Raw genomic sequence first — 24,050 nt, 5'->3', positions numbered from 1 at the left:
AGGTGATTCTAGCTCCATATTGAAGGGAGCAGTAGAGATTCAGCACATTGAGGATATGTAGAAACTCGGGACCATTTCCATTGTTTAGCCTACATATTGATTAAATTTCATCAAAATAAAATATATTGTGAGTTTTAAGGTTCTGTCCACATAGCTCCTTTAGAGGAAGGAAAGTCACTTCAAAATTTGTGGCCATTTTTATTGTATTTTCTGAAATATTTTATACGTTTTATTCATGATATAAATTTCATAAAAATAGGATTTTTTTGGAGTCTTAAAAGAGGTTCTGCCTCCATAGTTCCCTTAGGGTGGCGCTTATAGATTCAAGACTACTTCTATTGTGTTCTTTGGGAAATTTTGCATATAAACAAACTTTTGGCTTTTTATGTACATTCCCTAATCTTTCTTTCTACAGGGAACAAATACAAACAATTGTAAACCAATCATAAAAATAAATCTGATTTTTATATCAAACTAGCGGGGGTACCCGGCGTTGCCTGGGTGTGTGTGGGGGAGGGGTGTAAAGTAAAGAATAAGCGAAGTAATAACCCTGTTTGAATATTAAAAAAAAAACGATGTTAAACTTAAAAAAAAAAAAAAAAATCAGAAAAACCAAAACACAAAAAACAAAAACAAAAAAAAACAGCGAACAAACGTAAAACTTTAAAAAAGAAATTGGAAAAGCAAAAATAAGGGGGAAAAAATGAGCGTGTTCGGAAAAACAAACACTGCGAAAAGCGAAAAAAAAAAAAAAATGGCATAAATAACCCTTTGATTCGGTTAAGTCTATGGTGCGTTTCACTCAGTAGAAAGCATAGAACGAAAAAGAACGTTAACGTTCCATTCCAGTTTTTTTAAGCAACTACGAAGTAAAGAAAACCCAAACTGGTATTCCTTCATAACTGTCCCTTGTGAACGATCCCAGAAACGGTGTAAGTGGTGGCAGGGGAAGGAGGAATTAGAGAGAAAAGATTTTACTACTTCCATTGATTTTAACCGATTGTGGCATTGGACTCTCAGCAGAAAAAATATAGGAATCTACGATTATCGAGGAATTGGAGAGATAATATGCCTATAACACACCTCGGATATTGTGCTGCAGTTTGTGCATATTACATTTGCATGAAATGTCTTCATTTTTAATCCTATTAAGGTCAAAATCATAGGGGAAAAAATGAGTTTATTTTTTATATATATATATATATATATATATATATATATGGATTAATAAATTCAAAAAATTAAAAACAATTTTATATTTTACTTAAAATTTAATTATTAATGTCTGACAGTATTTTTTGTTGACAAAAATGTTTTATTTTTTATATATATATTTTTTTTTAATCAAGTGCGTTCTTTTTAAGGCTACCTAATTTATAAAAGTTTCAATTTTCGTTTTTGTTTATGCAAATAAAATAAATTTACATCATTTTCTGGTGTTATGATCTCAAGGTTTATTTTTACTGGGTGTTTAAACAAATATTTAGGACTGGCAGTAGAAAATTAAGTTTAAAAAATATTACAAGAATCGTTTTTGGAATCGAGAAATTAGGCTACAATTTTTTTAATACTGATTCCGATACCTTAAAAAGTTTAGATTTTTCCAATTAATTGTCCCACACTAATTCAATTTTCTTTTGTTTTCGTTGACAGAAATTGACAAAGGCTGTTGGGATAAAGACAAAGACAAGGACAAGGACAATGGATTATCCTATGAATGTCGGACTCTCCTCTTTAAGGCTCTACATAACCTTATTGAAAGGTAAGTAATTTCTCTCTTTAGAAGAAGGGGAGGAAAAAGAGTCTGCTGTCAGTTATGGATTACAAAGGCAACACTCAGCAAGCATTCCACGTGATGAGCAGTTTGAAAATCCAATTGATTCATTCGGCAATACCTTAGCTTTCTTTACAAAATAGTTCTTTCATCTATAATATAAATCTCACCTGTCTGTTTAAATGTATGGATGTATGTATGTTTGTATATCTGTCTAAAACTTTCGACAGAGGCGGCGGATTTTCATGAGATCAGTATCCTTTTGAAGCTCAACCCTTCGGCCGACAAATATTGAAAAATTGGCTAAAAACAGTAATTCCTTCACCCTCAACTGGGCACTTTTCTACAAGGAGGGGGTGTTTTTTTTTTTTTTTCGCCAATATTTTCGAAAGTCATCCCCTCTTTTCGAGTGACTAGCCTTAACCACTTCCGGTTTGATGATGGATGCAACGGCAAAGACATCCCTATTTGTTTTTTGCTCTCTACATTCTTTTCCCCCCTTCGCAGTATGGGTTCGAGCCCGCCTACTACTACTTTTTTTTTTTTTTTTTTTTTTTTTTGTTTAACATACACCTCCAAACATCCGGGCAACGCCGGGCACCCAGTCTAGTATTTAATAGAGAAAGAAAAAAAAATTAACATTTTTCTTTTAAATTTGAATTGTTTGGACAATTTATCTTAGATGGTTTTTATAACATTTCAGCTGATGTAACCTGCGACCATTTTTGGGTGCATTGTGTCGAACCCTGTAATCTATATGGAATTTTGAACAACACCTTTTATTTACTTTATAAGGGTATATTGTTCTCATTCCTCAACTATCCAACCAGATAGATGTCCACATAGTCACGTTGGGCAACGGATGAAAGTATTAAGTAAAAAAATCAATACAAAGTGAGTTTTCTGAAGGTTGATCGTTCAGGTGATGCTAACTTAAAACTTTTCCCCAGCCATGGCTGATGAGACAAGAATAATCTATATATATAAAAGCAAAAATGTATGTATGTATGTTCGCTTTTTGTGTATGTCTGCAAAAGGCTTTTTTCCGGCGGGTTCTTCGAGGCCGTCATTTTTAAAACTTTTTATATGCTGTCTAAATGATAATATCTACGAGTTAACGAGGGTCGCCTATCTATTTAATTTGCCCGACTTTGAAACATTAAATATTCAACACTTTCGGATCGCTACGTGTTGCTTTCATTTTTCGGTACAAAAAAAGCGAAACTCGATTCGAATCTGTAGCCCACGGCTAGTAGTCTCCAGAAAGCGATGTAACGTTTGGTCAATGTCGGCTTATCATCGTCATATCAGACGGTTGCTTTCATTTTGAGACGAGACACTCCCTTAATGAACGCGGGAGCTGGTTTTCCCCAAAGTTAGGTAAAACCAAACAAACCGGGCCATTTACCTAATTAAAAAATGTCCCACAGAAAATGTTAACTGCTGAATAGCTATTGCTTACGTTGTCGTAACGATCGCACAAAATGTTAACTTTATGATTTCCACTTGACGTCATTAAGTGCGGGCACCTGTCACTTCTCTTCTTATTTAAATAAATTCAAATGTCTTTCAGTATCTCATTCTTGCTGGCCAAGCGGTTAATGTGTCATGTTTTTTTTTTTCATTTTATTTTCCAACTTCACCTCTGGGTTCGATCCTACCTACTTACCAAAACTTTCCCCTCCCCCCCATCCCATGTTTCTTTTTGATTTAAGAGCACACACACCTCGAAACACCCGGGCAATGCTGGGTACCTCTGCTAGTCTATAATATAAATCTCACCTGTCTGTTTAAATGTATGTATGTATGTCTGCCTAAAACTTTTGACAGAGGCAACAGATTTTCACGATATTGGTATCGTTTTGAAGCTCGACCCTTCAGACGACAAACCTGCAAAAATTGGCTGAAAACATTAATTCTTTCATCTTAAACTGGGCACTTTTTTACAAGGAGGGGGTGGCTTTTCTTTGCCAATGTTTTCGAAAGTCATTCCCTCTGTTTTGTAAACAGCCTTAATTTAAACATTCGCCAATTCCGGTCTGGCGATGGACACAACGGCAAAGATGTCACATTTTTTTTTTTTTTTTTTTTTCTCCACATTCTTTTCCTCTGCGGTACGGGTGTGAGCTTGCCTGCCTAATTTTTTTTTTTTTTTCTCAGCACACACCTCGAAACACCCGGGCAATGCCGGGCACCCAGGCTAGTCTTTTATAAATTAAATAAAATCTTGAGTTAAAATTTCATAAAGATTCCGCAAGTTTGACAGTCTGAAGAAGGTTGGAGGTTGCACCAACCAAAATGTTGTGAGATTCGCATCCAATATGAATTATTCGGACTATTGTTCTCATCTTGAATGTTTTTTACATAATGTTTCGGAGGATTTAACCTCCAAACTTCTTCAGATGCATCTTGTCAAACTCAGAAATCTGCATAGAATTTCAAACGAAAGACTTTATTTAATCCTCGGGGTAGCGTGCTCTCGTTCTGTCAGCCATGACCAGGTAGTAATCTTCAATATTTTTCAAGTGTATTTTTTGTATCATCCACATTAATGATTGTTCAAGACCTGTGGAATAAAGTACTATGTAACATTCAGTTGTGACACTCTTCTGGAGGTTGAAGGTTCCTGTAACATAAACAAGTTGACCACCTGTATGGAGATATTTCTGCCATTCCGAATCTCTTATAATAAGAGATGACAACTGATCCAGGTTTCAACAGTTTTTTTACCTTGTATCTGCCAACAATTCAGCAGACACATTTAGCAAATACAAATCTCTGACAAGATCATTTGATTTGGGCTGACTATAGACAGAAAGTTTATTGCAATCTGTATCAGTTACTAGCATTTTAGCCTGGTGTTGCCCGGGTGTTTGGAGGTGTATGTTGAAAAAAAAAAAAAAAAAAAGCGGTAAATTTTTTTTAACTTTGACCCCTATTATGACCCCGTAACATTTATTGTTTTGGGCTCAAATCAAGTTATTAAGATCCATGTCCAAGGAACCTATATCTAAAATTTCAAGTGTTTAGACCCAAAATTGTCTGAGTTTGGTAGAGTTCTCAAAGGTCATATCATTGAAGTTTGACCCCTTAACAGCCAAATTTCTGGCCGAAACCCGATCACAGAGATTTTCCCAAATCTCAGTACCCTGTATATCAAATTTCGAGTCTGTAGACTTAAAGTTGACAGTTATTGCGTAGGGAAATGTACACACAGACACGTTCACTTTTATAGATATATAGATTTGTATTATTTTTCTAATCTTGAGTGTGATTTTCACAACGTTTCGGTCGATATAACCTCCGACCTTCTTCAGGTGTATCTTGTCGAATTCGGGAATGTTTCTGTCGAACTGGGGGGGGGGGGGCGGAATTTCAAGTGGAACACTTTATTTACTTCATTGGGGTAGCGTGCTCTTGTTCCGTCAGCCATGATCGGATAGAGGTCCTCCTAAGTAATTTGCAAATGTATTCTTTCGGTTGCCCACACTGAGGATTGAACCTTCAACCTTCAGGAGAATATCACTTTTACAATTGATTTTTCCCAGTACTCTAACCACTGCACCACGGTTCCTACAGATAATACAAATAACCAATCCTCATCTAAAAAATTCAGAAACGTTAAAAATATCAGTTTGATCATCTTTGTATGTAAATAGGCGAATTGAGTGAGGCATTATAAATCTCTGGCAGTTCAGTGAATGCAGGTACAGGTATTTCCTTAAAGTGAGCAACTGGTCAAATGATTGGTCATTTACGTATTTCACATGTTGTTTAGTTTTCTTATTGAAACTTTTTACGTTGAAAATGCAGGAGAAGCGGTTCTCCAAATGGTTTATTAATTCTCCCTAAACCATTGGCTTGCCTTTTCAGCGAGGCCATGAATTTGCCGATTGCAACCCCATGTAGAAAGATACTCCCCCTCCCAAAATACTCTGCAACCTGTTTACTAAGGAGTAATCTATAAAAGATCTATGTAGTTTGCTTGAAGCATTGTTTAGTATGTATTGGAAAAGAAATTTTAAGTTTATAAAAGGCAATACAGTGCAGAGATGTAACGAATAGACACAACCTGAAACAAATTATAATGGTGGACCAAGCTTTGTAGTCTCATCTTTATTGATTCGATATGTCTGTGTGTTTGTTTTTCTGGGAGTGACGTTTTCTGAGAGAAATACTTCTCTCCGTAAAATTCCTTTCTAAACATAATGTTTCCACTTGCACTGAAATTTTCTGCTATATGAATGTATATACAAATACACACACACACACGCACATTAGTAATGGGGATGTTCCGATACAATTCCTGATTCCGATTCTTTATTAATCATTAAATATTTAACTATAGTTATTTTTTCCAGATGACCATAAAAACACGTGTTAAATGTGCAGATATTTTCTCGTGCGTAAAAATACACTTGTGGGAGTAGTGATCTATTGATTTTAGTTTTACTATTAGTTTTAAATTAATAAATATTTATTTTTATTATTACTACCAGCAGTGAAAGATTTTATTTAAAACAAAATCAAATAAAAAAAAAAAGAAAGAAATTTTTTAAAAATACAATTGAAAGAATCGTTTTTTGGCATCTGAAAAATAGGTATGAATATTTCAGATTCAAAAAAAGTTGCAATTTCTGATTCCGATTAATCATCCCAACACTAATATATATATATATATATATATATATATATATATATATATAATTTCCCAGAAATATAAACTTATTTGGTAGTTTGGTAATGCTCTTTTTTTTGTCATCCAGATGATCTCATTTACAAAGTCATCAAATTAACCTCTCCTCAAGGTTGGAAAAAAAAAACAAGGCTGATAGCCATTAGTCGCGTGCTTTCGTGTAATGAATGAATGCGTGAATGTAGGATTGACATGAAATTCTTAAAGATAAACTAAAATGACCGAAAAATGGGCTGAAATGACTTAAATGAATAAAAAGTAAATGACTTATAATGACTTTAATGAACTTAAAAAGATGAATTGGATGACCTTAAGAATGACTTGAATGCTTAAAAAATAATTGGAATCATTTAAAAACAACTTGAATGATCTGGAGAATGACTTTAATGGCTTTGAGACTGACTGGTTGTAAAGTGGGTGATCATTTTAAATTAAATTAAAAGTAATCCCCCACTTTATATCACAATAAGTACAGCATGTAGTAAGAACAGATACTACACTTAGATCTTGACCAAGAAATGGGGGGGGTTTATTTATTTGCTCCCCCACCAAGCAAATTAGGCACAAGGCCGATTTTTAATGTATGGAGTGAAGGGGAAATGGGAACCAACTCCCCGGGGAGTAGGGGAGCTGGATAGTGAGAATTGGTATGAAGGGTTGCCTCTACATTAACCAAGGTCTTATATGTGGGGCTGGCCCCACAGACCTTGCTTGCAGTATCTGCCGGAACAGATGGTATTTATTTGCTCCCCCACCGAGCAAATTAGGCACAAGGCCGATTTTTAATGTGAGGAGTGAAGGGAGGGGGAAGGGAAAAAGGGGACCAGCTCCCGAGAGGTGGGAAATGGGAGCTGGTTAAAGGTCAGGCATGTGGGGTTGCCCCCACATCTGGTCTTTGCTAGTCATAGCTAGTCATAGCTTGCAGTATCTGCCGGAACAGATGGTATTTATTTGCTCCCCCACCGAGCAAATTAGGCACAAGGCCAATTTTTAACGTGAGGAGTGAAGGGAGGGGGAAGGGAAAAAGGGGACCAGCTCCCGAGAGGTGGGAAATGGGAGCTGGTTAAAGGTCAGGCATGTGGGGTTGCCCCCACATCTGGTCTTTGCTAGTCATAGCTAGTCATAGCTTGCAGTATCTGCCGGAGCAGATGGTATTTATTTGCTCCCCCACTGAGCAAATTAGGCACAAGGCCGTTTTTAATGTGAGGTAAAAACCAGCTCCCCTAAAAGTAGGCAAAAAGGGGGCACTCTTGTTACCAAAAATAATAATTGTCCCAGTATAGAGGGTTTCCCCTCCATTGACTGGTACAAATTATCTTAAGTGCAGTATCTGCCGGAACAGATACTACACTTTGAGATATTAAATCTTTTATTCATGTTAAAAAATACATTCAAAATTAACGTTGAACAAAAAACTTAGGCACATGGCCAACTCAAAAGGGGGGAATTTTGGGGGTCGTTGGTCATCCTTGTCACTCCAGAACTAAACAAAGTCAAAAGTTTCCCCGGCCCAAAGGCCATGAAAAGCTGAAAAAGCTAAGAACAGCATCTATTAACAACAGACCTTTGATCTTAACCAAAAAGGTCAAGCACAAAAGTGTTACGGACCGACCGACCGACTTATAGAGTCGCTTACATGCGACTAACAATAAGGAGGCTAACTGAAAATATGGCTCAGGATGATGAAACAGGATGCCAAGTTGATCCTGAGTCTTCATCTTTATAGAGTTGGCTGCTCGAATCGAGATTGGCTGATGCTCGTATATCTGCTTTCGTGATGGACCATCACGTCTAGTCAGCATTTGTTCGGGATGCAGTAAATTCTCTGGATCAAATCAGTCCAAACACTTCAGGATAAATCCTGAAAAAAAAAGAAGAGATACCAAATTTACACTTAGTATTCTTCACTTAAGAGTTTGATTGTAAAAATTTCTGCATGGATTTTGCACAGATTTTCTCCTGATCTCTAAGGTGTCTTTTTAAAGTGGACAGTGATAAAATCATTGATATTACATCTTTGATCCTGTAAAGTGAAGTTTCTACAGGTGGAGCAACAGCATTACAAATATGCATTCGTAATGTAATAGCTATTGGTTAATGTTTTAATTCTTAGGCTTACAGCAAATGTGTCTTCATAGGTCAGTCATTAACGCCAAAGGAAAAAAGTAAATCATAATCTAAACGTTTTGGTTTTGATTCTCGGTGGTGTCACATGAGCCTTTTTTTTTTCTTTTTAATCATTACTATATAATGGGTTTCATATAATACTAGCGAGGGGTACCCGGCGTTGCACGGATGTTTGGAGGTGTGTGTGGAAACTCTGGGCGTAGGGGGGTTTAAAAATAAAAAGTCAGTATGAGGATCGAACCCGAACCCTTGAGCCAAAGTTGTAAATTAAAGTGTGAAAAAAAAAAAAAAAAAAAAAAAAAAAACGTGCGACGTTAACCATTGCCCCACCGCCAGACGCTAACGGAAGCACGTTTGAATTTATTTAATTACTTGGATTTAGCAGATGCCTGTTTTAATGAGTTAATGAGGTCAAGTTTGACTGCGGGATTTTTATTTTCCCAAGATGTTATCGGAAAAAGACTAACCCACATGCGGCGAGCAACAAATGTTGAATATTTATCTTCCCGAAATCGAGCAAATTAAATAGACAGGTGAGCTTCGTTGTTAACTGTGAGATATTACGATTTATATGTGATATAAAAAGTTGTGAAGCGACCGACCGCTTCTCTGAAAAAAGCCTTTTGTAGACATACAGAAAAAGCGAACACGTATACATACATTTTCGCTTTTATATTTATAGATAATAAATAAGAAATGTGCATTAATTAAAATATCATATTTAAGCATATTTTATGACAGGGCAGTGCTAGGCGGCCTGTTAGTATTTAACTAAAAATGCAAAGAAAAATGCAGAGGCAAATATTAATTAATAAAAGGAACAAAACAATTTATTAATTATTGGTTAAACCAATTAAACTTTTTGTTATATATAAATAAGAAAGAAGGGTAACAACCACTAAATCAAAATGGCCCAAAATCAGTAGCATTTCAGCAATTTAACAACAAACATTAAATAGTTCCTATTTATTATGCCTCCCCAAGGGACAGAGTTAGACACCAGGGTCATTTTTTTAACGTGGAGAAAAGGAACAAAAATAAAAAAAAATTGTCTCCGTCGTGAAGAATTTCTCCTCCACTGACAGAGAACAAGAAATTGAAGTGCAGCATCTGAAGAACAGATACTACACTTTGATCTTGTCCCGAAAGCCAAGTTGACTAAAAATAAAAATCTACGAAAATGTGAAGGCAAATAATTAATAAACTGACGTCTCCCAAAACCAATATGTACGTATCAAGAATCTTCATCAGATGTCCTGCTTGTTTGGCAGGCCGAGAGAAGGCTCAACGCATTACCAAGAATAGTGTAATTCTTGTGTTATTTCTTGGTGAGATAAAGGGCTAACAGTTAATCCGTGCCTATATCGAAGTGTGCTTTTAACACATAAATCCTACTTTTTTTTTAATTTTCTTCCTTTGAAGATTGTAATGCTGGGTAGGGGGGGCAGCCAAACCAGCTGCCAACATTGCCCTGCTTTTTATTAAAACCGACCGTGAGCTCTTTTTAGTATCCTCGTTGTTCCCTTAAGTGCAATTGTCTGGATCTCTTTTGCATGTGGTTCACCAGGAATATTAGTTAGGTTCTTCTTTATAAGCCCTGTGGCACCTATAATAACTGGTATGATTGTTATCTCCCTAAGATTCCAGTTTCTTTTCATATCATACATGAGATCTTGATATTTGGTCTGTTTTTCCCTTTCAGCTCTGTTCAGACCTCCATCATTAGAGACACTCACTTCAACCAAGGTTGCTACTCTCTGACTTGTGTGTGTGTTGTTGATCTTTTCTATGTTTATCTCATGTTCTTTAGGCCACTACTTAGGCGCACACACACACACACACACAACTTAGTTCATTAAGTGCTTCTAATGATGCTGGTCCTAACAGAGCTGATTGGAAGAAGATGAAGAAATACCAAGGTTTTATGTGACACATAAAATGTGTGACACATTAAAAGAAACTGAAATTTTACAAAAGATCTCCATCATTTCCGTGATTATAGGAGCAACTGGACTCATGAAAAGGGATTTCAAAAACGACCTGACGAATATACCCAGTGAACCAAGCACGAAAGAAACACAAACAATTGCACTCAGCAAAACAGATACAATCTTTAAGAGATCTCTTGGTTAGAGTGACTGAACTTGTGGGTGAATGTCTGCCATCTGGTAGAATGCCCCATCCTCAGCAAAAACAGAAGAAAATTGATACAAAAAAAAGCAGTATATTTGTTCCAGGATGGATATAAGCGATATGTATAGAATGGGTCTTTTTTTTTTTTTTTGGGAAGTTTAGTTTAGAGGTTAGGTTCAGCCCTCTATGCTATTAACACCACCAAAGGTCCTGGATATGACCTTAAACTATATCCAGTGGTGAGGCCCCAGCTTGTGGGCTTTGGGGAGTGTGGAGCCACCCTTTAATTACCATTGCTCCCAGGTCCACTCTGACCCGGAGTGGTAGTACCTGTTAGGGTCCCAACTATGAGTTAAATAAAAACTGACGTGAAAACAACAAATATATTCTATTAAAAAAATTTTCCTTCAAAATCTTTGGATTCGGCATTAAATAACCCGAAATGGGTTGATATGCCGTAAAACAAAACCAACCAACCAACACCACCAAAAAAAAAAAAAAAAATTTTTTTTAAATAATAGAATTTACCAACTAAAATAATGTGCTCATGTTACTCAACATGTTGCCTTGATTACATATCCGATAAAGCATGTTTATTAGTTTAGAAGTTTACCCTGCACTTGCATATCATTGACACATATATTCTTCTCCAAATGTGGTCTCGTCCTAGGCATGACTATAAAAGACATCTAATGGTGAGACTTCATTTGGGGTCTGTGGAGAATGTTGAGTGGTCCCTTAGTTACCGTTTCTCCCAGGTCCGCTTGGGTTCAGAGTAATAATACCTGTTAGGGCATCTGGTGCTACCAGATCAGGCTGTCTGAAAACACTGGCTTCCTGGCCAAAAATGCACCAAACATTACAGGCGACTGGGGACCGTTGGTGAATTTAATATTCCCTTGACATTTTCTCCTTCAGAGGAATCCGGTTCAACCCACCTCGAGTGAATGCCATACATGTTGCAGTATACATGAAACTTGATTCATCTTTTATATAAATCTTTCTATATTCAAAATAAATCATTCTTCCCTATAAATGGTCATGTATTTGCAACTTGCTTGCAATATACTATCCAGCCACTTAATCTCTTGTTCCTTTTTTTACTTGGTAATCACCACTCACCAAGGCCCAACAGCCACTTGAGGATAAGGGTCAATGAACGTAAGGTGGTAGTATACTAATGGTGTAAATTGAATAAAATTTGTTTATTTATGGGGACTGCTCAATAAGAACTTGTTTACATTGGATTTGAAGGCTACTGTGTTGTGTTCAACCAGGAAGTAGACCAGCGGAACAGTGTTCCACACACGGGTAGTTCTAGGAAATAAGCTTTATTTATGGAATCTGCGTTTAGATTTAAGCACAGTTAGAGAGTGGGGGAAATCGTATATAGTGGTTGTAGCTAGTTAAGTGATTTTTTTTGTGCAAGTTTGGCAGGGGGGATGGAATCATAGATTTGAGTTCAGCTAAGCATTTGCCATGAAAATAACGATAGAGCAGAGACAGGTTCGCAACGTCTCATCTGTGGGAAAGAGGTTGCAGGTTTCAAAGCCAGTTTTGAACTCTATCAAGGCTCCTGCCCAGATGTAGCAACAGTACTCCATTTCAGGGCGTACCTGGCTCTCATACAGATAAAAGATTGCATCGGTAGTGAGATATCTGCTAGAGCAGTAGAGTGATCCAACCATTTTGTCCAGCCATCTTGGCAGAAGATTTGATGTATATATTCCATTTTAGATCAGGAGTGAAGGTCAATCCCAAAAACTTGTCAAGACATGGAGCTTCCTCAAGACGAAAACCATTCATTTCAATTGGGCGTGATCGAGGTCTGAGCGATTGATAAAAATTTGAAAGTTTGGTCTTAGATGCATTAAAATTAACCAGCCACCTTTTCCCCATTGCACCGCGTTCTCATTATTTTACCTTTCTCAATAGGTCATGTTCCTCTATCCTAGAAAGCATGTACTTGCAACTGCTTTCTAATATATTGCCCATCTATTTATTATGCAAATTCTTATTTACATATAATCTTTCCTATCCTTCTGCCTGTGGGATGCAGACGTGTTAGTGGATAGCCGAGAAGCTGGACAATGATCATTAAGAAGACTTGACTGAACTATGAGGTCCACAGGTGGTTGGCCTTTGACGATGAAATTATTTAGGACCATTGTATCTGGGTCGCCATGATTCAGGATGTAATGCAGCCCATAGGACCTGGCTCTAGCCGACCATAATGAACACTATTGCAACAGTAAAACAAATAGCATCGTAGGAGATGTCCTTTCCTCTTCCCTGCAACCTCTTTCTCACAGAAGAGATGTTGCGAGTTTGTCTCTGCTTGATCATTATTTTCATGGCAAGTGCTCAACTGAGCTCCAATCTATGATCCCCCCTCGCCAAACTTTCACAAGAAACACCCGTCTCGCAGAAAACACTATCAACAATTTCCCCCACTCTTTATCTGTGCCTAAACCTAAACGTAGATTCCATGAACAAAGCTTCTTTCTTAGAACTGCACGCCTATGGAATTGTCTTCCGTTTTCCTACTTTCCAGCTGACTATAATATGGTCGCCTTCGAGTCTAACGTAAACAAGTTCTTGATGAGCCGTTCCACTTGTTAACAAATTTACGTTACTGATGATTACTATGTTGTCCAATTGTCTACTGTACACTCTTTAACCCTTATCCTCGGGTGGCCTCTTGGCCTTGATAAGTGATGATGCCTATGTAAAAAAAAAAATCCTTCAACTCTTCTAAATCAGTAACTCTTCTCTACATCTTACAGTGCATTTGACATTTGTTCCAATATACTGTTTGTATATACTGATTTCTCGTTTTACATTTTTTAAATAGGTCATTATTCTTTGTACCTGGTAAACATTTGCAACGTGTTTTCCAATATTCTATCTGTTCATTTGATCTCTAATTTTCACTTTCAAAATGAGTACTTCTTCTGTGTACCTTGTTAAATACATACTGCTTGCTTTCAATATCTTATCTGTCTGTTATATAGATTCTTTTCTTGGTTTTCAAAATAGATTATTCTTCTCTACAATTCTATTGTAATTAGTGTACTTGTGCAGTTTATGGACTGTGCAGAGATAATAATGCTATTATTTAGAAAGCCATTCTTAATATGCTGGTGGGCTTTTAACTATTCTGAATTTTCAAATAAAAATTTAATGAACAAAAGATATTGTTAAAATTGGATTCAATGTGTAAATCCTATCAAAATTGTATGGATCATAAATGCACAAGCATGATAATTTATATTTGTTTGTAATATCCAATCCATCTTTTTAATCTCTAGTTATTTTTCAAAATGAGCTGATAATCTCGATAGCTGAGAGAACGACGTGCTTGCAGAATGCTCCCAAATTCCTATTTAATATCTAAATCCTTATTTTCCGTTTCTAAGTAGGCCATTCTTTTTTTTCATACCTGGTAATGTACTTGCAACTAGCTTCAAATATCCGTCTGTTTAATATCTAATTCCTTATTTTAGATTTCTAAAATAGGTCATTCTTGCAGTGTACTTGAGACTTGCTTGTTGTCAGTTTAATCTCCAATTTCTTTATTCTCCAGTTCTAAATAGGTCATTCTCCTCTACACCTGGGAGAATGTACCAGTTTTTTCTTATATTTTGTCCTATTTATCTCTATATGAAGTTAGATATGATGCTTTTTTGTTAATTTCGATGATAAATTATCTTCCCCCCTCAGAGGTCGGGAGATAGTTTTCTTTAGAAGTGAATAATCGCCTCATTTTTGGATGTAAACAAACGTGTGTGGATATATATATGTTTATATATACATTACTGATAGGATGGTTCCAATATTTTTCCCGATTCCGATTTTTATAAATAATTATAGAATTGTTAAATATGCAGGTATTTTCTCAAAAGTTAAAAATCACTTGTGGGGGATGATCTATATATAAATTTCTATTTTACTGATAGTTTAAAATCACTAAATATTTTATCATTAGACGATTTTGCTTTGAACAAAATCTAATATACAAAAGTCTGTCTGTCTCCATATTATTAAACTCTATCTCTTCCAGAACTAAAATTCATAAAGCGGCACTATGGACTGTTCTTTTAAGGGTCTTTAGCCAGTTAAAATAGTCAATGCCTGCCAGCGTACTTTCTATAATTATAATACCTATCAATTTATTATGTAAATAAGTTTCATCTGTGGAATTGTCTTCCGTTTTCCTACTGTCCAGCTGACTATAATATGGTCGCCTTCAAGTCTAACGTAAACAAGTTCTTGATAAGCCGTTCCACTTGTTAACAAATTTACCGAATTTCCGTTACTGACGATTACTATGTTGTCCAATTGTCTACTGTACACTCTTTAACCCTTATCCTCGGGTGGCCCCTTGGCCTTGATAAGTGATGATGCCTATGTAAAAAAAAAAAAAATCCTTCTTTAACTCTTCTAAATCAGTAACTCTTCTCTACATCATCTACAGTGCATTTGACATTCGTTCCAATATACTGTTTTTTTTTTCTAAATGGGTCATTTAATATCAAGACCTGGCAGCATACTTTATAATTTCTATAATTATAATACCTCTCAATTTATTATGTAAATAATAGTTTTATTTTTTCTAAATGGGTCATTCCTGTCTGTACCTGGCAGTGTACTTTATAATTTCTATAATTATAATACCTATCAATTTATTATGTAAATAATAGTTTTATTTTTTCTAAATGGGTCATTCCTGTCTGTACCTGGCAGTGTACTTTATAATTTCTATAATTATAATACCTATCAATTTATTATGTAAATAATAGTTTCATTTTTTTTCTAAATGGGTCATTTCTGTCTGTACCTGGCAGTGTACTTTATAATTTCTATAATTATAATACCTATCAATTTATTATGTAAATAATAGTTTTATTTTTTCTAAATGGGTCATTCCTGTCTGTACCTGGCAGTGTACTTTATAATTTCTATAATTATAATACCTATCAATTTATTATGTAAATAATAGTTTTATTTTTTCTAAATGGGTCATTTCTGTCTGTACCTGGCAGTGTACTTTATAATTTCTATAATTATAATACCTATCAATTTATTATGTAAATAAGTTTTATTTTTTCTAAATGGGTCATTCCTGTCTGTACCTGGCAGTGTACTTTATAATTTCTATAATTATAATACCTATCAATTTATTATGTAAATAATAGTTTCATTTTTTTTCTAAATGGGTCATTTCTGTCTGTACCTGGCAGTGTACTTTATAATTTCTATAATTATAATACCTATCAATTTATTATGTAAATAATAGTTTTATTTTTTCTAAATGGGTCATTCCTGTCTGTACCTGGCAGTGTACTTTATAATTTCTATAATTATAATACCTATCAATTTATTATGTAAATAATAGTTTTATTTTTTCTAAATGGGTCATTTCTGTCTGTACCTGGCAGTGTACTTTATAATTTCTATAATTATAATACCTATCAATTTATTATGTAAATAAGTTTTATTTTTTCTAAATGGGTCATTCCTGTCTGTACCTGGCAGTGTACTTTATAATTTCTATAATTATAATACCTAACAATTTATTATGTAAATAATAGTTTCATTTTTTTTCTAAATGGGTCATTTCTGTCTGTACCTGGCAGTGTACTTTATAATTTCTATAATTATAATACCTATCAATTTATTATGTAAATAAGTTTTATTTTTTCTAAATGGGTCATTCCTGTCTGTACCTGGCAGTGTACTTTATAATTTCTATAATTATAATACCTATCAATTTATTATGTAAATAATAGTTTCATTTTTTTTCTAAATGGGTCATTTCTGTCTGTACCTGGCAGTGTACTTTATAATTTCTATAATTATAATACCTATCAATTTATTATGTAAATAATAGTTTTATTTTTTCTAAATGGGTCATTCCTGTCTGTACCTGGCAGTGTACTTTATAATTTCTATAATTATAATACCTATCAATTTATTATGTAAATAATAGTTTTATTTTTTCTAAATGGGTCATTTCTGTCTGTACCTGGCAGTGTACTTTATAATTTCTATAATTATAATACCTATCAATTTATTATGTAAATAAGTTTTATTTTTTCTAAATGGGTCATTCCTGTCTGTACCTGGCAGTGTACTTTATAATTTCTATAATTATAATACCTATCAATTTATTATGTAAATAAGTTTTATTTTTTCTAAATGGGTCATTCCTGTCTGTACCTGGCAGTGTACTTTATAATTTCTATAATTATAATACCTATCAATTTATTATGTAAATAAGTTTTATTTTTTCTAAATGGGTCATTCCTGTCTGTACCTGGCAGTGTACTTTATAATTTCTATAATTATAATACCTATCAATTTATTATGTAAATAATAGTTTTATTTTTTCTAAATGGGTCATTCCTGTCTGTACCTGGCAGTGTACTTTATAATTTCTATAATTATAATACCTATCAATTTATTATGTAAATAATAGTTTTATTTTTTCTAAATGGGTCATTTCTGTCTGTACCTGGCAGTGTACTTTATAATTTCTATAATTATAATACCTATCAATTTATTATGTAAATAAGTTTTATTTTTTCTAAATGGGTCATTCCTGTCTGTACCTGGCAGTGTACTTTATAATTTCTATAATTATAATACCTATCAATTTATTATGTAAATAATAGTTTCATTTTTTTTCTAAATGGGTCATTTCTGTCTGTACCTGGCAGTGTACTTTATAATTTCTATAATTATAATACCTATCAATTTATTATGTAAATAATAGTTTTATTTTTTCTAAATGGGTCATTCCTGTCTGTACCTGGCAGTGTACTTTATAATTTCTATAATTATAATACCTATCAATTTATTATGTAAATAATAGTTTTATTTTTTCTAAATGGGTCATTTCTGTCTGTACCTGGCAGTGTACTTTATAATTTCTATAATTATAATACCTATCAATTTATTATGTAAATAAGTTTTATTTTTTCTAAATGGGTCATTCCTGTCTGTACCTGGCAGTGTACTTTATAATTTCTATAATTATAATACCTATCAATTTATTATGTAAATAATAGTTTCATTTTTTTTCTAAATGGGTCATTTCTGTCTGTACCTGGCAGTGTACTTTATAATTTCTATAATTATAATACCTATCAATTTATTATGTAAATAAGTTTTATTTTTTCTAAATGGGTCATTCCTGTCTGTACCTGGCAGTGTACTTTATAATTTCTATAATTATAATACCTATCAATTTATTATGTAAATAATAGTTTCATTTTTTTTCTAAATGGGTCATTTCTGTCTGTACCTGGCAGTGTACTTTATAATTTCTATAATTATAATACCTATCAATTTATTATGTAAATAATAGTTTTATTTTTTCTAAATGGTTCATTCCTGTCTGTACCTGGCAGTGTACTTTATAATTTCTATAATTATAATACCTATCAATTTATTATGTAAATAATAGTTTTATTTTTTCTAAATGGGTCATTTCTGTCTGTACCTGGCAGTGTACTTTATAATTTCTATAATTATAATACCTATCAATTTATTATGTAAATAAGTTTTATTTTTTCTAAATGGGTCATTCCTGTCTGTACCTGGCAGTGTACTTTATAATTTCTATAATTATAATACCTATCAATTTATTATGTAAATAAGTTTTATTTTTTCTAAATGGGTCATTCCTGTCTGTACCTGGCAGTGTACTTTATAATTTCTATAATTATAATACCTATCAATTTATTATGTAAATAAGTTTTATTTTTTCTAAATGGGTCATTCCTGTCTGTACCTGGCAGTGTACTTTATAATTTCTATAATTATAATACCTATCAATTTATTATGTAAATAAGTTTTATTTTTTCTAAATGGGTCATTCCTGTCTGTACCTGGCAGTGTACTTTATAATTTCTATAATTATAATACCTATCAATTTATTATGTAAATAAGTTTTATTTTTTCTAAATGGGTCATTCCTGTCTGTACCTGGCAGTGTACTTTATAATTTCTATAATTATAATACCTATCAATTTATTATGTAAATAAGTTTTATTTTTTCTAAATGGGTCATTCCTGTCTGTACCTGGCAGTGTACTTTATAATTTCTATAATTATAATACCTATCAATTTATTATGTAAATAATAGTTTTATTTTTTCTAAATGGGTCATTCCTGTCTGTACCTGGCAGTGTACTTTATAATTTCTATAATTATAATACCTATCAATTTATTATGTAAATAATAGTTTTATTTTTTCTAAATGGGTCATTCCTGTCTGTACCTGGCAGTGTACTTTATAATTTCTATAATTATAATACCTATCAATTTATTATGTAAATAATAGTTTCATTTTTTTTCTAAATGGGTCATTTCTGTCTGTACCTGGCAGTGTACTTTATAATTTCTATAATTATAATACCTATCAATTTATGTAAATAATAGTTTTATTTTTTCTAAATGGGTCATTCCTGTCTGTACCTGGCAGTGTACTTTATAATTTCTATAATTATAATACCTATCAATTTATTATGTAAATAATAGTTTTATTTTTTCTAAATGGGTCATTCCTGTCTGTACCTGGCAGTGTACTTTATAATTTCTATAATTATAATACCTATCAATTTATTATGTAAATAAGTTTTATTTTTTCTAAATGGGTCATTCCTGTCTGTACCTGGCAGTGTACTTTATAATTTCTATAATTATAATACCTATCAATTTATTATGTAAATAATAGTTTTATTTTTTCTAAATGGGTCATTCCTGTCTGTACCTGGCAGTGTACTTTATAATTTCTATAATTATAATACCTATCAATTTATTATGTAAATAATAGTTTCATTTTTTTTCTAAATGGGTCATTTCTGTCTGTACCTGGCAGTGTACTTTATAATTTCTATAATTATAATACCTATCAATTTATGTAAATAATAGTTTTATTTTTTCTAAATGGGTCATTCCTGTCTGTACCTGGCAGTGTACTTTATAATTTCTATAATTATAATACCTATCAATTTATTATGTAAATAAGTTTTATTTTTTCTAAATGGGTCATTCCTGTCTGTACCTGACAGTGTACTTTATAATTTCTATAATTATAATACCTATCAATTTATTATGTAAGCAGTAGTTTTATTTTTTCTAAATGGGTCATTCCTGTCTGTACCTGGCAGCATACTTTATAATTTCTATAATTATAATACCTATCAATTTATTATGTAAATAAGTTTTATTTTTTCTAAATGGGTCATTCCTGTCTGTACCTGGCAGTGTACTTTATAATTTCTATAATTATAATACCTATCAATTTATTATGTAAGCAGTAGTTTTATTTTTTCTAAATGGGTCATTCCTGTCTGTACCTGGCAGCATACTTTATAATTTCTATAATTATAATACCTATCAATTTATTATGTAAATAAGTTTTATTTTTTCTAAATGGGTCATTCCTGTCTGTACCTGGCAGTGTACTTTATAATTTCTATAATTATAATACCTATCAATTTATTATGTAAATAAGTTTTATTTTTTTCTAAATGGGTCATTCCTTTCTGTACCTGGCAGTGTACTTTATAATTTCTATAATTATAATACCTATCAATTTATTATGTAAATAAGTTTTATTTTTTTCTAAATGGGTCATTCCTGTCTGTACCTGGCAGCATACTTTATAATTTCTATAATTATAATACCTATCAATTTATTATGTAAGCAGTAGTTTTATTTTTTCTAAATGGGTCATTCCTGTCTGTACCTGGCAGCATACTTTATAATTTCTATAATTATAATACCTATCAATTTATTATGTAAACAATACTTTTATTTTTTCTAAATGGGTCATTTAATGTCAATACCTGGCAGTGTACTTTATAATTTCTATAATTATAATACCTATCAATTTATTATGTAAATAATAGTTTCATTTTTTTTTCTAAATGGGTCATTTCTGTCTGTACCTGGCAGTGTACTTTATAATTTCTATAATTATAATACCTATCAATTTATTATGTAAATAAGTTTTATTTTTTCTAAATGGGTCATTCCTGTCTGTACCTGGCAGTGTACTTTATAATTTCTATAATTATAATACCTATCAATTTATTATGTAAATAATAGTTTCATTTTTTTTTCTAAATGGGTCATTTCTGTCTGTACCTGGCAGTGTACTTTATAATTTCTATAATTATAATACCTATCAATTTATTATGTAAATAATAGTTTCATTTTTTTTCTAAATGGGTCATTTCTGTCTGTACCTGGCAGTGTACTTTATAATTTCTATAATTATAATACCTATCAATTTATTATGTAAATAATAGTTTCATTTTTTTTTCTAAATGGGTCATTCCTGTCTGTACCTGGCAGTGTACTTTATAATTTCTATAATTATAATACCTATCAATTTATTATGTAAACAATAGTTTTATTTTTTTTCTAAATGGGTCATTTAACGTCAATACCTGCCAACGTACTTTATTCTTATATTATGTAATAATATATTATGTAAATAATGAAGTTTCTGAATTCTGCAGGGCCTTTTGACACAGTGGTTAGAGATTTTGGAAAAATCAATTGTAAAAAGTGACCTTCTCGTGAAGGTTGAAAGTTCGATCCTCAGTGTGGCCGACCAAAATATACAATTGCGAATTACTTAGGACCTCTATCCAGTTATGGCTGACGGAACAAGAACACGTCCCCCCCCCCCCCCCCGTGAAGTAAATAAAGTGTTCCGCTCGAAATTCTGTCCAAATTCCCGAGTTTGACAGAAACATTCCAGAGTTGAACAAGATACACCTGAAAAATGTCGGAGGTTACATCGACCGAAACGTGAAAATCACCCTCAAGATGAGAACAGTCCAATGAATCCAAATAATGCGAATGTGAATAATGGTTTTTACTTTTCTAAATGGGTCATTCCTGTCAATACCTGGCAGTGTATATCATACTTTCTATGAGTATGATACTCATCGATTTATTATGTAAATAATGGTTTGAACTTTCTAAATAGGTCAATGCTGTCAATACTTGGCAGTGTACTTTATATTTTTTGTTACTGTCGTACCCGCTGATTTATTATGTAAATAATGGTTTTACTTTCTGAAATAGGTCATTTCTCTTTTTACCTGGTAGTGTACTTTACCACTTTACCATTTCTGCCAATATCATTCACGGGGGTGGGGGTGGGGGGGTTATAAATTTGTGGGGAGTGCCGGGTTGTAAAATGTGCTTAAATATATTTTAATCCATGTAGGTTTCATATTTATTTTTACTGAGCCAATTTTCTATTGAATATTATATTCTATCTAATATATAGTACTGATTTCAGAAGTTTAAAAAAAAAAAAAAAAAATGACAGGTGCAATCAGCTAGAATCGAAACTAAAACATTTAGTGCTCCAGTCACATTCCTTACTGTTTGAGCTGAGCTATTGACAAATATATAAGAAAGATTTCAAATTAAACTACTTCATGCTATGAATGTATTTGTGCATGCGCAAAAATAATAGAAATTAAGACAGCAAGTTGAAATAAACATTTTGCATTTCATCTTGCCAATATATTTCTAGATGCATTATTCATTCATCCATGCAAGCAAAGATTTTACTCGTTTTAAACCATCTGTAGTGTATGATTACTATTTCCTGTTAATTTTAGTGTCATGTGACCAAGTAGTTTAAGAGCTTTAGTTAAAGGAATGCCTACTAGATGCTATCCTCGAGTGTCTTAGGCCTCTCTGTCAGAACAACCTGAGATGAGGATAATTTTCCCTACAAGTAAACCCTGACTAAATATTTGAAATCACATAGTATTCGCTGCCCAAATAAGATCTCCTCAGTTTGGCTAATCAATACTGACGGAATGGTGCACCTTCTCCAAGTGATGTTACTTCAAGTAATAGCACAAAGCTGGATACTCCACCAGACTAGATAAATTCTAGTCCTGGAATCCAGTAAGACCAAGAAACCAAAACGAAAGTTATACTACAACATATAAAAATGGTAAATTGGAGAGAGGAAAATTATGTTCTCAATTTCTAACTCCTTGTTTGAGAGATAAAGGACTTTAATGGAATATTCGAATATCTATGTATCTCGTATAGAGTTAAAGTATTAGCCCCAGGTAGTGGGCCCCTTGATTTCTGAGAAATTCGACTGAAGTAAAATTAATTAAAAAAAACAAATAAATCTACTGTTTTTATACATATATACAGGGTGACCCCCCAAAAAACTGGCCCCAACTCTAATTAGGCCCCGTTTCTTAGTGTTTTGTCCAAATGAAATGAAACTTTGGTCATAACTAGTTTATTATATTCAAAACATCACATCAAAACATTAGGGTCTTTGGCCTTTTTTTCTCCGTTCTACAGCATATATTCTAGATATACTTTCTATGTTTTTTTTTTTTTTTTTTGGTCACCCTGTGTGTGTGTGTGTGTGTGTGTGTATATATATATATATATATATATATATATATATATATAAAAAAATCTTGTTTGTTTTGGTTTTAGCGATATGTTTTGAATGAATTCAATTATTTACGAAAGCGCATTTTTACCTAAATGCGAGCTGGGAATAATTTTCCCTTTAACCAATTTGGGTCACCCACATGGGGAGCGGTATATATATTATTTTTAAAATGTAATTATCCACTGACACGTGTTTCGTCGTCTACGACTCATCAGAGTGGCTGAACATAGTGAGATTCGAAATCGGGACCCCCACGGTAATGAGCCTAAGCACCTTACCTCTGGCCCATCTCGTCAACTGTCTGGATATATCGCGATTTACTTAAATGTTGTTTGTTTTGGTTTTAGCGATATGTTTTGAATGAATTCAATTATTTACGAAAGCGCATTTTTACCTAAATGCGAGCTTTTCCCTATAACCAATTTGGTACCCCCACATGGGGAGCGTATATATATATATATATATATATATATATATATAATGCTTTTACTTTTGTATATAGGTTATTTGTGTCTCTACCTTGCAGTGTACAGTAGACCTTCTATGAATATGCCACACATTAATTTTATTTTTCTGAATAGGTCATTCCTTTCAATACCTGACAGCGTACTTTACCTTTTCTATCCATATTATAACCCATGGATTTATGTAAAAAAAAAAAAAAAAATGGTTTCTTTTCAAAATAGGTCATCCCTGTCTATATCTGGCAGTATGGCATAATCCTGTTGACACACGGGTTCCCATCAGAAAACTGAAGTTAAGCAACGTTGAGCCCGCTCATTACTAAAATGGGTGACCAATTTGGGAATTGTGCATTAAAAAAAAAAAAAAAAACTAATGTCATCATC

At 33.0% G+C, this 24,050-nt stretch overlaps 1 protein-coding gene across 1 annotated transcript in view; it reads left to right on the top strand.

Annotated features, from left to right (window-relative positions):
* Positions 1 to 24,050, top strand: part of LOC145269490 (mediator of RNA polymerase II transcription subunit 13-like) — a 292,786-nt gene that overhangs the window by 94,218 nt on the left and 174,518 nt on the right. Inside the window, exon 3 of the mRNA XM_080125217.1 lies at positions 1,654 to 1,762. Within this exon, the coding sequence (XP_079981343.1) occupies positions 1,654 to 1,762 (109 nt within the window). The remainder of the gene's footprint in view (positions 1 to 1,653; positions 1,763 to 24,050) is intronic.

The sequence above is a fragment of the Euprymna scolopes genome, chromosome 45 (assembly GCF_053919585.1).
Source record: "Euprymna scolopes isolate OS-2025 chromosome 45, ASM5391958v1, whole genome shotgun sequence".
NCBI lineage: Eukaryota > Metazoa > Mollusca > Cephalopoda > Sepiida > Sepiolidae > Euprymna > Euprymna scolopes.
The sequence above is the reverse complement of the archived record's forward strand: the minus strand, read 5'-3'. Positions and strand labels throughout refer to the sequence as shown.